Source organism: Bombina bombina, chromosome 6 (assembly GCF_027579735.1).
Source record: "Bombina bombina isolate aBomBom1 chromosome 6, aBomBom1.pri, whole genome shotgun sequence".
NCBI lineage: Eukaryota > Metazoa > Chordata > Amphibia > Anura > Bombinatoridae > Bombina > Bombina bombina.
In genome coordinates, this window is record NC_069504.1 from 151506248 (window position 1) to 151521970 (window position 15723).

General features: G+C 38.4%; 1 protein-coding gene across 1 annotated transcript in view; it reads left to right on the top strand.

Moving 5' to 3' along the window:
• The first annotated feature begins 12394 nt into the window (after positions 1-12394).
• Positions 12395-15723, top strand: part of SELENOO (selenoprotein O) — a 132414-nt gene continuing 129085 nt past the window's right edge. The window contains exon 1 of the mRNA XM_053716636.1: positions 12395-12974. Coding sequence (XP_053572611.1) covers positions 12397-12974 — 578 coding nt within the window. The 5' untranslated portion in view covers positions 12395-12396. The remainder of the gene's footprint in view (positions 12975-15723) is intronic.

Consider the following 15723-nt stretch of genomic DNA (forward strand, 5'->3'; position numbering starts at 1 on the left):
TATAAGCCACAACAAAAACATAGAGAGAAAACCCCTTTGTAAATATGACTTAACATCTCATGCAATAATTGTGACCCAAAGTTTCATTTTTGCTGGAATAAATGTTGCAGCTTCCCAAAATAGGTAATTTGTTTGAGCTTGATAACTTTTTTTTTTTTTTGTATTTTGACAAAACCAGCAAAAAGCTTACTTTTGCCAAAGCAAGCAAACTCTTTTACGTAATTAGATGACTGGGAGGAAGTGGACAAGCTTTTGTTTTGGGTTTTATCATATATCTTGTTTTATCTATGGTTAAAATTAAAGACTTGGTATTCCCTTATGTTTTTTATTCATTTTTTTGTTAATTGGACTATTTACACCTGGCATAATTTTTAAGTGACTGCATTTTCATGTGTCAGATCAGCATTTTTTTAGGTTAATTTGTGGAGTGACTGTTTCAGTTTAGTAAGGATAGATTTATCCAAACACAACTTTCAAGCAAAAATATCAAGCTTGGAACATTTTAAATATTGATGAGATGGAGAACCCTCTCAGGTATTTACCTCCAACCAATGGGAGTGTTTGGCAGTTTCAGCACAAAAATATGGCTTTAGGTTATTTAAATAATTTCAAACTAAACATATTGATATGGATGCACCCTATATGGAGCACTGAGTGTATTTAGCAATATAATATCATGGACACACATATATATATCTATATGTGTGTGTATGTGTTTCTTGGGTGTATCAAAGCCAGAGCCTCACCAGTCTTTGACCTCACTGCACGTCACTGCTTCTGTTTAGGACTGCCTGTCTTGTCGCTCCCTATTTATCCATGTCCTCTAGCTTGGGTATTGGTTCCCAACGGTAATTTCTCAAGCCGTGGACTCACTATATCTTAGGAAAGAAAAACAAAATTTATGCTTACCTGATAAATGTATTTATTTCCGGTTATGGTGAGTCCACTGCCCCACCCTTTATTTTAAGACAGTTGCTCTTTTGAGTATGACCTCAGGCACCTCTACACCTTGTGTTACTCCTTTTTCTCCATTTCCCTTCGGTCGAATGACTAGGGGTTGTGGGTAAGGGAGTGATACTTAGCAGTTTAACTGTGGTGCTCTTTGCCTCCTCCTGCTGGCCAGGAGTGATATTCCCAACAGTAATTACTCAAGCCTTGGACTCACCATATCCGGAAAGAAATACATTTATCAGGTAGCATACATTTTGTTTTTTCAATTGTTTCTTCTAAGTATTGTATAAAGACAGAGATAAGAAAGGGAAGCATTTGAGTGATAAAATATGGATGTCTGATTTATCGGCAATGCAGCAAGCTTAGCCTATTTTGATGGGTTGCAGTTTTAAAGTGCAAATCCAGCTTTTCATTTAGAAAAAGAAACAAAGGGGCAATTTATCATACATATTACACTTTGCAGCTGGCATAATAAGTAATTGTGAAAACATTAAGGGGAAACCAATTTTACAGTACACTGTCCCTTTAATGGGATGTCCAGTCTTAAAGGGACAGACGGTCACATATAAACACAAAATGCATGCACAATTCACCATACTCTCACACAGTCTTAAAGGGACATACACAACCCACACAGTCTTCAAGGGACAGGTATACACACACACACAGAGCTGTTAAAGGGGCAACTTACACCACATGCACACAGTCTTAAGGGTACAAGCACACACACCCAAGACGCACAGCCTTAAAGGAACAGCTGACACCATGCATAGTCTTTAAGGCACGTGTACACAGTTTTATAAGGGCACCTAAATACATGGGGCCTTAAAGGGATGCTCACTTCTAAAGAGTCAGGCACACACCCAACACACACAACCTTTAAAGAGACAACTCACACCACACACTCAGACAGAATTGTATATGTACACAAACACACAGCCTTAAAAGGACAGTCAACTCCAAAAAAAAATATTTTTTAATAAAGATAGATAATCCCTTTTTTTACCCATTCCCCGGTTTTGCATAACCAACACTGTTATATTAATATATGTTTTACCTCTGTGATTAACTTGTATCTAAGCCTATTTTTACAGCCCCCTGATCATATGGCTATTTATTTATTATCTATTGACTGGCATTTGAGCCAATTAGTGCAGTGTCATCCACAACTCACGGGTGTGAGCACAATGTTATATATATATATATATATATATATATGACCCACATGAACTAGCAGTCTCCTGTTGTTAAAAGCAAATAAAAAAAGCATGTTATAAGAGGCTGTCTGTAGTGTCTTAGAAACAGGCAGAAATGTAGAGGTTTAAATGTTATAAAGTATATTAATTTAACAATGTTGGTTGTGCAAAGCTGGGGAATGGGTAGTAAAGGCATAATCTATATTTTTAAACAATAACAGTTTTGGAGTTGGCTGTCCCTTTAACCTTTTAAAGACGTTAGAACGATCCATGCCGTCCTAACTGCGCTGGGCTTTAGAGCCGTTAGGACGGCATGGAAAGTCTTAGCCGTTTGGCTGTCCTGAAGCCAACGGTGCTTATTGCATGTGATCAAGTCATGGTGGGCGTGCCTAGCATTGTAGGATCACCCCACTGACCCGATCCGATCGTTTAAATCTCGCGATCGTGCAATTTCAATTTGTTTACAGCGTAGACAATTTAAAACGGTCACAAAAGGGTTAAAGGAATAGATCACACAAAAACACAAACAACACACAGCCTTAAAGTGACATCTTACACCACACGCACACTGTTTTAATGGTACAGTCACACACACAGCCTTAACAGAACAGCTTACTACCATGGACAGACAGTCTTTCATAGAGCTGGTACCCTCCCACAATACATTAAGGGGGATATTTATCAAGCCGTCAACCGCAAATACGCTGAAATTCCGCAGCGTAATTGTGCGAGCTTCATTCGACCTAGTTATCAAAGCCTACAGACCGGCAAAAGTTGAAATCTGTGACGTAACATATGATCCGCCGGTCTCAATCCAACACAGATCGATGCTTACGTTATTACAGATGTTCCGAATACACATTCCGCACTATTTGACACCTTTTCAAAGTTATCAAATAGTTAACCTGTACGCTCACGGCTATTCCGGCCCAGCATAACTGGTTTTCAATCCGCCACCCTGGAGGCCGCGAATGCCATGGGAATCAATGGGAGTCTGAAAGCAGCTAAAGCTTATGTTCGATGCTGCCAGATATCCCATTGATTTCTATGGTAGAAAACCAGTTACATTTACACCTAACACCCTAACATAAGCCCAGAGTCTAAACACCCCTAATCTGCCGCCTCGGCATCGCCCCCACTAAATAAAGTTATTAACCCCTATTCTGCCACTCCCGGACCCTGCCGCAACCTAAATAAAGTTATTAACTCCTATCCCACCGCTCCCCGACCCTGCCGCAACTAAATAAAAGTATTAACCCCTAAACCCCTGGCCTCCCACATCACTACCACTAACTAAACCTATTAACCCCTAAACCGCCAGCCCCCCACATCGCCATAAACTAAATTAAGCTATTAACCCCTTAACCTAACAGCCTGCTAACTTTGCATTAAACATCCCTATCTTATAATAAATTTAAACCTACCTGTAGAATTAAAAGAAACTATCGGCTAGATTACGAGTTTTGCTTTAGGCTTAAAAAGCAGCGTTAGCCGGTCCTAACGCTGCTTTTTAACGCCCGCTGGTATTACGAGTCTTGCAGGTACAGGTGTACCGCTCACTTTTTTGGCCAGACTTGGCAATACCGCAAATCCACTTACGTAAATTGCGTATCCTCTTTTTTCAATGGGACTTGCATAGCGCCGGTATTACGAGTCTGCCAAAAAGTGAGCCGTAGACCCTCTCCTGTCAAGACTGGTACCGCATTTTAAAGTCAATAGTTAAGAGTTTTACACTACAACGCCATAGCATAAAACTTAACTAAAGTGCTAAAAAGTACACTAACACCCATAAACTACCTATTAACCCCTAAACCGAGCCCCCCCCCCCCACATTGCAAACACTAAAAGAAAAATTTTAACCCCTAATCTGCCGAACCAGACATCGGCGCCACTATAATAAATATATTAACCCCTAAACCGCCGCACTCCTGCCTCGCAAACACTAGTTAAATATTATTAACCCCTAATCTGCCGTCTCTAACATCGCCGCCACCCACCTACATTTATTAACCCCTAATCTGCTGCCCCACTATATTAAAGTTATTAACCCCTAAATCTAAGTCTAACCCTAACACCCCCTAACTTAAATTAAAAGAAATCTAACTAAAAATTCCTATCATTAACTAAATTATTCCTATTTAAAATGAAATACTTACCTGTAAAATAAACCCTAAGCTAGCTACAATATAACTAATAGTTAAATTGTAGCTAGCTTAGGTTTTATATTTATTTCACAGGCAAGTTTGGATTTATTTTAACTAGGTAGAATAGTTATTAAATAGTTATTAACTATTTAATAACTACCTAGCTAAAATAAATATAAAAGTACCTGTAAAATAAAACCTAACCTAAGTTACAATTACACCTAACACTACACTATAATTAAATTCATTAAATAAATGATGTACTAAAGTACAAAAAAACCCCCACTAAATTACAGAAAATAAACAAATTACAGATATTTAAACTAATTACACCTAATCTAATAGCCCTATTAAAATAACCCCCCCCCCCCCCAAATTAAAAAACCCCTAGCCTAAACTAAACTACCAAAAGCCCTTAAGAGGGCCTTTTGCGGGGCATTGCCCCAAAGTAATCAGCTCTTTTATCTGTAAAACAAAATACAACCAACCCCTCCAACAGTAAAACCCACCACCCACACAACCAACCCCCCAAATAAAATACTATCTAAAAAAACCTAAGCTCCCCATTGCCCTAGAAAGGGCATTTGGATGGGCATTGTCGTTAAAAGGGCAGTTAGCTCTTTTGCCGCCCAAAGTCCCTAACCTAAAAATAAAACCCACCCAATACACCCTTAAAAAACCTATCACTAACCCCCTGAAGATCGACTTACCGGGAGATGTCTTCATCCAAGCCGGGCGAAGTGGTCCTCCAGACGGGCAGAAGTCTTCATCCAGACGGCATCTTCTATCTTCAGGACTTCGGCATCTTCTATCTTCAGCGGGTCCATCTTCAAGACATCCGACGCGGAGCATCCTCTTCATCTGACGACTAACACAGAATGAAGGTACCTTTAAGTGACGTCATCCAAGATGGCGTCCCTTAGATTCTGATTGGCTGATTTTATTCTATCAGCCAATCGGAATTAAGGTAGAAAAAATTCTATTGGCTGATGCAATCAGCCAATAGGATTGAACTTCAATCCTATTGGCTTATCCAATCAGCCAATAGAATGCGAGCTCAATCCTATTGGCTGATTGAAAGCATGACAGCAATACATATACTGGGAGGATACTAAGTAATTTGTTTCTAGACCTGAATGTATAATGGAAATATCTATAAATTATGGTAATACCATTAGGAACATTGAAAAGATAATTAAATTGAGACAGCGATGTTCAGATTGCTCAACTAAAAGCACATATCAGCACATAGCATTTCGGTGGGTCACAAACATCATCACAGAGAATTAAGTGGACTATCCCTATACTCCTAGCTAACGAGAGGCATCGTGTAGAGTGAGCTAGAATGGAGTTTACAATTGGGGTGAATCAGATACTTGAGTGGGAGTGGCATTAGGGTAAATCCTAAGTGATAAAATGGTCTGAATAAGTCTAAATGTAGGCATCTATAGTCTGCTAAAAATAAACTAATAGTAGATATTCAGAGGCTCCTCTATCTCGGTCTCTGTTATATAATTAGCTGACACTATATAGCAGGCTATTGGTTATCATCTGGGAGCAAATATTCTGGGACTCCTGCCCAGCTAGCGCGGACCTGGTCCTATATGTAAGGTACATTGACGATATCTTTTTAATCTGGAGAGGCACACTTGAAGATTTAAAATATACCATTGATGTGATGAATACAAATACAATGAATCTACAATTTACTTAAGTATATAGTATTGATAAGATCAATTTCCTGGATCTTAAAATAGAGATTGTAAATGGGCAAATAGAAACATTGACCTTCTTCAAGGAGGTTGATTGTAATAACTATATTCACAACCTTAGCTGCCATCATGCTACTTGGAAAGCCAATATCCCTAAAGGCCAACTGCTGAGGGTGAAGAAAAACTGCTCCAACCCTGCGAAATGGGAGGAACAAGCCACCATTTTAAAACAACGTTTTTTAGATAGAGGATATAAAGAGGAAATCCTGGATGGGAAGATCGAAGAGGTCAGACAAGTTGACCGTAAGGAGCTCATAAAATATAAGAACAATTTGGCTAGACAGTCTGAAGATGACATCATTGACGTTCCAATGATTACTGAATATTGCGTGAATAAACACATCATAGAAAAGATATTCAAGCTCCATTGGCCATTATTAAAAGAAGACGATACAATTGGAGAAAAACTAACCTCCCACCCGAAGTTTATATACAGGAAAACTAATAACCTGAGGAACAGGTTAGCCACAAGCATCCCCAAACAGAAGAGACAAAATATGGTGAACCTTCAAGGCAAAGAAATCAAGAGGATTCTACCCTTGTCCAAGCTGTAAGGCGTGTAAAAATGGTTGGAAGACAAACCACTTTTTTTTCACACCACAAAAAGAAAAACACAATATCCACAATTTGATAAGATGTCATGACAGAGGTGTAATTTACCTAATACAATGCCTGTGTGGTTTGCAGTATGTAGGACAGACATCAAGAATTTTTAAAGATAGAATCAGAGAGCACATATTATGCATTGAAAAAAGAACACAGACACTCAAACACTTTACAACAAAGTATGGTGGGAACATTAAAGACTTCAAATTCTTTGGAATTCAGAAAGTCAACAGAAACTGGAGAGGAGGCAATTACGAACACCAACTACTCTTCAATGAATCCAATGGATATTCACATTAGACTGTCTGTATCCAAAAGGATTAAATAACAAAGAAGACCTATCACATCTTTTGTATTTAAAGAGGCATTAAATCTATCCACTTTCAAGATGATCACATGTATTTTCATACTAGTCTTCATATTGTCCTAGTGGACAAATCTAATAAGTTTGACAACAAGACATTTAACATTACAGGATCCAGAGCACTAGCATTAAACCTAATACAGCTAGCACTATGATGGCCCTTTCAATCATTGTGTACATTACACATCAACTAGTTTAGTCTCCTAGTTAGATCTCAGACGACCCTACCCAGATGATAACCAATAGCCTGCTATATAGTGTCAGCTAATTATATAACAGAGACCGAGATAGAGGAGCCTCTGAATATCTACTATTAGTTTATTTTTAGCAGACTATAGATGCCTAAATTTAGACTTATTCAGACCGTTTTATCACTTGGGATTTACCCTAATGCCACTCCCATTCAAGTATCTGATTCACCCCAATTGTAAACTCCATTCTATCCAGGAGTATAGCGATAGTCCACTTAATTCTCTGTGATGTTTGTGACCCACTGAATTGCTATGTGGTGAGATATGCTGATATGTGCTTATAGTTGAGCAATCTGAACATCGCTGTCTCAATTTAATTATCTTTTCAATGTTCTTAACGGTATTACCATAATTTATAGATATTTCCATTATACATTCAGGTCTAGAAATCAATTACTTAGTATCCTCCCAGTATATGTATTGTTGTTATGCTTTCACACCAAATTACTTGACACTTTTTTATAAACTTTTTTATGCATTTTAATAAAATGTTATAATATTTTTTTTATGCACATACTAATTTAAACTATTTTATGTATATATTGTGCAAAGCTTATTTTAATATTTCTATGCATATATTGTGTAATGGTAATGAAAGAGAAAAATCAAAATACTTCTGCGCAGCTACAAACAATTTGTATACATGTTAAGTCCAGTATAATAGAGGAATCAGTAATTGTCAGTTGAGATGAGTCTTTATGGACAAAATATATATATGAATGGTATATATTTTGAATTAATATGCAGTAAATCCCAGGCAAAAAGGAATGTATAGATATCTTCTTACCGGAAGGTACCTCAATCATATGAGGTAATGTGTAGTCATATGATATAGGTGGGGGTCTGTGGTCCGCCGCTGTCTGTGTTTGTTCTTTCCGTGCAGCCTTGTGTATGGTAGTCCTGGTTAAGGAACTTCCTGAGTCTGGTGCTTCGATAGATCTTGGCGATATGGTAGTTGTCTTATCCCAGGGTCTTTCCCAGTTGTCTCACTTTCTCATTTGTGCCAACAATCCTTCAAACTCTTTCAAGTCCAAATTTTTTCCATCATATGAAGAACAGCTGTTTGCAACTTTGCCAAGCCAGTAAACAGTGACCATTACGTTTCTCAGCTTCCTGCTGCAATCTGAAGTCCGCAGTGTGGTTCTGTTGGATGTGTCCTGTAGGTCACCTGGATGTGTCCTGTAGGTCACCTGGATCAAAAAGCTGTGATTCTTTCAATCCAAGTTCTATTGTGTAATGTTCATCTTATCTTATTGTATAATGCCCAGTTTGCTTATTTGACTAAATTTCCATTTTCACCATTTGACGGTTATACTAACTTTGTTTATGCCTAATGTATGGTACTCAATTGTAGCTACATGTTAGTAACACTCCTCTATCTATGACAATACAGATTATTCAGGTTCCAAGAAGCATTGAGTAGAGTCCGTTTTTTTCTAACCGCATCAAAACATCCGGGGGAAACCGAAACCGGAAGTTACATCCCGGAAATGACGTTACATACCCGAAACCGGATATGTCGTCATCAGACCACAAACAAAAAACGGTGAGCATACTGGCACCTAATTAAATACATAAACAAAACTAGTATATATACACCAATGCTGATAATAATTACGTTTGCCTAACACTTATGCATCATATTTAGAAAATGGAATTTCTAAAATGATATTTACGAAATTAAGTTTACCCCTTGCCCATACCCACAATACACCACACAGGAAGTGGGCGGCCCTTAAGAAACCAAATTTTGGCCCCCAAACACTCACTAACAATTGGACCACTTAGCCTATATAAGTTATGATTGCTTACAGAGTTCTATAGTCTTGAAAAAGGCCTGTTATCAGGCTGAAACGCGTCAACGTATAACTGTTAAGCAAATTTCTCATACCCTAATAAGGTGTTTTATATATTCTGCAGTATTGTTTATTTTGTTTCACAGGAATTTTCAGGGATTCTTTTCACACTCACAGATGGGATTTCATCTTTAGAAGACTCTACAAGTTCACCACAACCACAGCATTTTTTTTTAATATATTCTCCAAGTTTAATACAATTCTATATTTTTTTCTTTTTTTGGATTTTAGTTTTTTTCATACCACCATCAATTTCTTTTTTGATTTTTCACCCACAATATATTTGGATATCTGGATACATCCATTAAACCTGGACTTACCCACGTACACAGAGATCTTAAATAAACTACACACTTTGATTTATTTATTTTGTTTAGTTTCACCAACCACATTGGACATTTTCATTGGGACAATTTTAACTTCATCATCCTTATTAGGACACTTCTGAATCCATTATATTCATATACTCTATATTTGCACAAGCCACTTTAATCTACATTTATTTGTGAAGATTGCTGTTTTTATATTATTTCAAGTAAATGTTATTTATGTATTCATGGATCCATGAATTTTATTTTCATTTGTAATTTTTATTTCTACACACCTTTTGCTGCATTTTTACCATTGTGTATAATAAAATTGTGATATTTTAAATTATTTACCTCAGTCTTATAGGCCCTCGCTTCATCCACTTAAACATTTGATCTCTATAAGGTCTACTAGGAGACCTATTGAAGGGAGCCATAGGTGTATTTATTTGCACTAGGTCTATTGACAATTTTTTAGCAGTAATAAAATATGTTTGGATATAAGAAGAGAAGGGAGGAGCAAGCCATACTGTTTCAATAATTGAGCAATTTGATGTATCGACGAACTCAGAGTCCAAAGTTAAGCAAATCTATTCATGCACTTTTTGGTTCTGACTTTTTGAGGCGTGAATACCTGAGTTTCACTTTCTGATATCAGTGGCGGAACAGGTGGGGGGATTCTTCTTTACCTTTTTTTACTCTCTATTTGTATAATGATGGAATTTGCTTTTAAATATTATCCTCTGAAGAAATATTCTTTAGAAGAGGATTATAAATATTTGTTTTGTGTATTTTTATAAAATGTGCCTTTTGTTTTTGGTGCTTAATATATTCCATTTGTCTGTAAAGTTTAATAACATGTAGAAAAAATATATTCATAGTGCAGCTTTCTTTTTTTGTTATCTATACAGTACTAGAGAAATAGTGTTGTTATGATTGTAACTTTTAAAGGCCAGATTTAACAAAATAAGGCAGACAGAGGCGTACATCTTCACCCCTGTCCGCCCGGCTTCTCATCTACTGGGCAGCAATTTGATACCTGCGTTGACCATTGCACACTACGGCTAGTGTGCAACATCGCCCCCTGCTCGTTTGTGAGCAAGGGCTGTCAATCTCCCCAGTCGGAAAAGTCCGGGGGGATTGACATACGCCACATAACAGGTGGCAAAGTGTATTAACAAGCAGCGCTCTGATGACAGCTGCTTCCTAAATCTGGGCTACAGGTTCACTTATGCAAACCTGCAGTTGATGGTGCTTGCACCAGTTGATAAAGCTGGCCCTTAGTCTAAAGCTGATTACTGATGGTTAATCTGCTGATGTTTACAACAATATTTCTTGTAAATGTGTTGGCTTTTAAGGTAGCAATATTTTTATTCAGTTTACAAAATAAAGTTCCAAAAAACCTCCAAATAGTAAAATAAAAATAATCCTTTATTTAATCTGCATTAAAAAGTACATGGAAACCATCATACATGCTAAAAAAAGGCCACATAAAAGTCTGAACGGTTTTGATCCTGGGACCTTAATCATAGACTAACACACTGTGTTAACTGTATTTGGCATACTCACGACTACTTTATATTCTCCTCCTGCTTATATATATGGATGCCTCGACACCTTTGGGGAGATCTTGACGGCTGCATCTAGGGTATGGATGTGTGGCTTTTCACTTGACAACTCGTATTCTCAACCTTATTGTTTGACCTATGCCCTTAATACCAGCGCTTCTACTAATATTGACAACATGATATACAGGCTCTCTTAAAGGGACATGAAACCCAACATTTTCTTTCATGGTTCAGATAGAGAATACAATTTTAAACAACTTTCCAATTTACTTCTATTATTTAATTTCCTTCCTTCTCTTGCTATCATTTGCTGAACGGTTTATCTAGACAAGTTCATGAGCAGCATAGAACCTAGGTTCTAGCTGTTGATTGGTGGCTGCATATATATTTTGAAGGTGATTGGCTCACCCATGTATTCAGTTAGAAACTAGCAGTGCATTGCTGCTCCTTCAACAAATGATACTAAGAGAATTAAACAGATTAGATACTAGAAGTAAATTAGAAAGTTGTTTAAAATTGTATTCTCTATCTGAATCATGAAAGAAAATTTTTGGGTTTCATGTACCTTTAACTCAACTCATTTTGTTTTCTTCCTTTTTATTCGGTATCTATGTTAAAATGGATTAGTATGTTTCCCTTTAAAGGGACAAGAAATCCCAACATTGTCTTTTATTATTTGGATAGCACATGCAATTTGAAACAACTTTCCAATTTACTTCTTTTATCATATTTGCTTCATTCTTTTTGTATCCTTTGCTGAAGGATCAGCGTTGCACTACTGTCAGCTAACTGAACACATCTAGTTAGCCAATCACAAGAGACAAATGTATGCAGGCACCAATCAGCAGGCAGCTCCCACTAGTGTAGGATGTGTGTATTCTTTTTCAATAAGAGAATGAAGCAGATTTGAAAATATAAGTAAATTTTAAAATATCTTAACATTACATGCTCTATCTGAATCTAGCAAGTTTAATTTTGACTTTCCTGTACCTTTAAGTGATAAACATTGTCTAGATACACTTAGTTCCAGTTTCATGTCATTGAGCTTGGCTTAAAAGGCGCACCACAAATATTGCTTGCAGGGGGGCCTAGAAAATAATTGTTCTTCTGCCCTCTGCCCCTGCACATAACGTATCATAATTTACTATGTATACGAAACTGATAGGAGCAGATATTTATATTGTAGTAGTGACATGGAACATAAAATATTTCTAGACCTCCAGTCGACAGTATTGGTTAACTCATTCAAATAAACCTGCAACAAAAACAAATAGCAATAAAGTTTTTAGATGATTAGATTGCGACACGTGGTATGACAATGCGTGTCGCGTAGACATGATGCAATTTGTTGATGTTTCCTTCTGGGCTTCATGACAGCTGATGGCAACGAGCCCAGCACGCGCACATCGCTTGTTGTGGAGCGCTAGGTGTCTGTGTAAGGGGACTGGTCACTGGAGGCAGCCGATGACCGGGCTTCTAACTGGAGTGTTTGCCATAATGAAGCGCGGACTGCTCACTGACCCAGTCTGCGGGCTGAGTTCACGTTTCCAGGCGCTGGCTTTCGATAACTTAGTACTGCGCTCGTTGCCCGTGGAAGCGGGCGATGGAACCAGCGAGGATGCGACCACGGCACGCCAGGTGCATGGAGCTTGTTTCTCCCGAGTGCGACCTACCCCCGTATCCAACCCACGTCTGGTGGCATGGTCCCAGCCCGCACTGGCGCTACTCGGCTTGAATCTTGACAAGGAAGATGAAGCAGAGGCGGTTGAGTACTTCAGCGGAAACCGTCTGCTCCATGGATCCGAGCCTGCAGCTCACTGCTACTGTGGCCACCAGTTCGGAAGTTTTGCGGGGCAGCTCGGTGATGGGGCTGCCATGTACCTGGGGGAGATTGTAAACCCAACTGGGGAGAGGTGGGAGATCCAGCTGAAGGGAGCCGGACTAACGCCCTATTCCAGGCAAGTAACTGGTGGTAATTATGCAGCTGCCCATGTTCAGTATTTCCCAGATTCAGATGTGGAATGTCATACGTTGTGGAGCTCACAATTATGAAAGGGATTTAAGAGCCCCAAAAAGCGACCCTAAATACGTCACTTAAAACCATATACTGTACTGTCATTGTCTAATCCCCATACGCTTATAGGACCTGATTATTATTATTTTTTTTTATTTTTTTTATCTGGCACGGAGCATTATGATGAAATGTATGGGTCTCCTTCACATCCTGAACCGCACATAGTGGGATAATCAGCTTCTAAAATTAGCCTTTTTAAAAATTCTTTGAGGGACTCTGCCATACCGACAGGACTTCTAAAAGAATCTGTCCACAGTGCTTAGAAGAATTGGGCCCATAGTAAGAATACGTTTACCCTATCTTCCACAGGGATCTTTTACCTTTTTTTTTGTTTGTTTTTTGTTTGTTTTTTGGGAGCACCTATAACCTACAAGATCACCAGGGTTCTATCTGTAAAATTACCTCTTCAAGGGACCCTGAACCCCAATTATTTCTTTCGTGATTCAGATAGAGCATGCAATTTTAAGCACATTTCTAATTTACTCCTATTATCAAATGTTATTCATTCTATTGGTATCTTTATTTAAAAAGCAAGAATGTAAGTTTAGATGCCGGCCTATTTTTGGTGAACAACCTGGGTTGTTCTTGCTGATTGGTGGATTACTTTAACCGACCAATAAACAAGTGCTGTCCAGAGTCTGAACCAAACAATAGCTTAGATGCCTTTTTTTTCAAATAAAGATAGCAAGAGAACGAATAAAATTGATAATAGGAGTAAATTAGAAAGTTGTTTAAAATTGCATGCTCTATCTGAATCACGGAAGAAAATGTTTGGGTTCAGTGTCCCTTTAAGTTTTGCGCTATAAAGATCTTTAAACGTTTGTTTACATTTCCAAATATCAAAATGTTATGAATAGCAATAGAGGGTGACTAGGTTTAGGGGCCAGGGTGTAGGATAGTGTTAGGAAAGGGTTAACTGTTGTCATTTGAGGACTGCAATGTAGTTTGAAGTTATCCATTGAAGCAGCAAAGACCATATTGCTTTTTCAATGAGTGACATTTAAACATCAGTTGCTGTTTTTGGTAGCATAGGGTTCTGCTTCAGAAAATAGTTCAATAAATTATTGTAGTGGTGTGCTGATTTGCTTTGTCCTTGATGGGATACTGCAAAAAAACAGTATTTCCGCTTATTGAACTTCGGGACATTGCACAAAAATAAACTCCAAAGCCAGATGCATAATGTTTTTGTTATAAACAAAAGCAAACGGGTTATGCAACATGTTCCTTCTCCTTTGTTGTTACATACAGTATATATAAATGCTTTTTTTATTTATAAACTTCAGAAAAAGACAGTAAACGTTTGCAAAAGTTGGACAGTCTTGTCAAAATTAAACTTTCATGATTCAGATAGGGCATGCAATTGTAAACGCCTTTCCATTTTACTTTTATCATTAAATTTGCTTTGTTTTCTTGGTATTCTTTGTTGAAAGCTAAACATAGGAAGGCTCATTTGCTGATTTATTTACCCTTGAATGCCACCTTTGTACATTTTCACAGTTTTACACAGTTAGACAGTGCTAGTTCACTTGTGCCATACATATAACATGTTCACTCCAGTGGAGTTATTCATGAGTCAGCACTGATTGGCTAAAATACAAGTCTGTCAAAAGAACTGAAATAAGGGGGCAGTATGCAGAGGCTTATATACAAGGTAATCACAGAGGTAAAACGTATACTAATATAAAATAAAGCCCCTATATAAGATTTAATAGCCATGGGATCACTGTGGTAATAGCAATCACCTAAACAAGAAAATAGAGAGACGCACTCAACTGAGACAGAACAAAAGCTCTAAAAACGTCAGTGCTTGTCCACAAGGTCAGTGCCACTCAGGGTGCAGTCTCTTTTAGCACATTATGCCTTCCACAGAGAAAAAAATATCCTGTAGCATATCAGTCTGATCCTGCCCAGTCACAGTCCAGCACCGAAATACCAGGCAATTCTACTCTGAACAAGAGAAAACAACAAACCCCAGGCGTACATTTCGGCCTCCCTGAACAAGAGAAAACAACAAACCCCAGGCATACGTTTCGGCCTCCCTTGGGCCTCGTGAGTGAGGTGCAGTTGTATCTCTCTAGGGCATATGTGCAAGGAGTCACTGACGAGGCCCAACGGAGGCCGAAACGTACGTCTGGGGTTTGTTTTTTTCTCTTGTTCAGAGAAGAATTGCCTGGTATTTCGGTGCTGGACTGTCATTGGGCAGGGTCAGACTGATATTCTACAGGATATTTTTTCTCTGTGAAAGGCATAATGTGCAAAAGAGACTGCATCCTGAGTGGCATGGACGTTTTTCTAGCTTTTGTTCTGTCTCATTTGAGTGCGTCTCTCATTTCTTGTTTTCATGCAAATTACTCTTGGGTCTCCCTAAGAGTAAAACGGGAAACCAGACGTGGACTCCTTGCACATATGCCCTAGAGAGATGCAACTGCACCTCACTGGCGAGGCCCAACGGAGGCCGAAACATACTTCTGGGGTTTGTTGTTTTCTCTTGTTCAGAGAAGAATTGCCTGGTATTTCAGCGCTGGGCTGTCATTGGGCAGGATCAGACTGATATGCTACAGGATCTTTTTTCTCTGTGAAAGGCATAATGTGCTAAAGGAGACTGCACCCTGAGTGGCACTGACCTTGTGGAC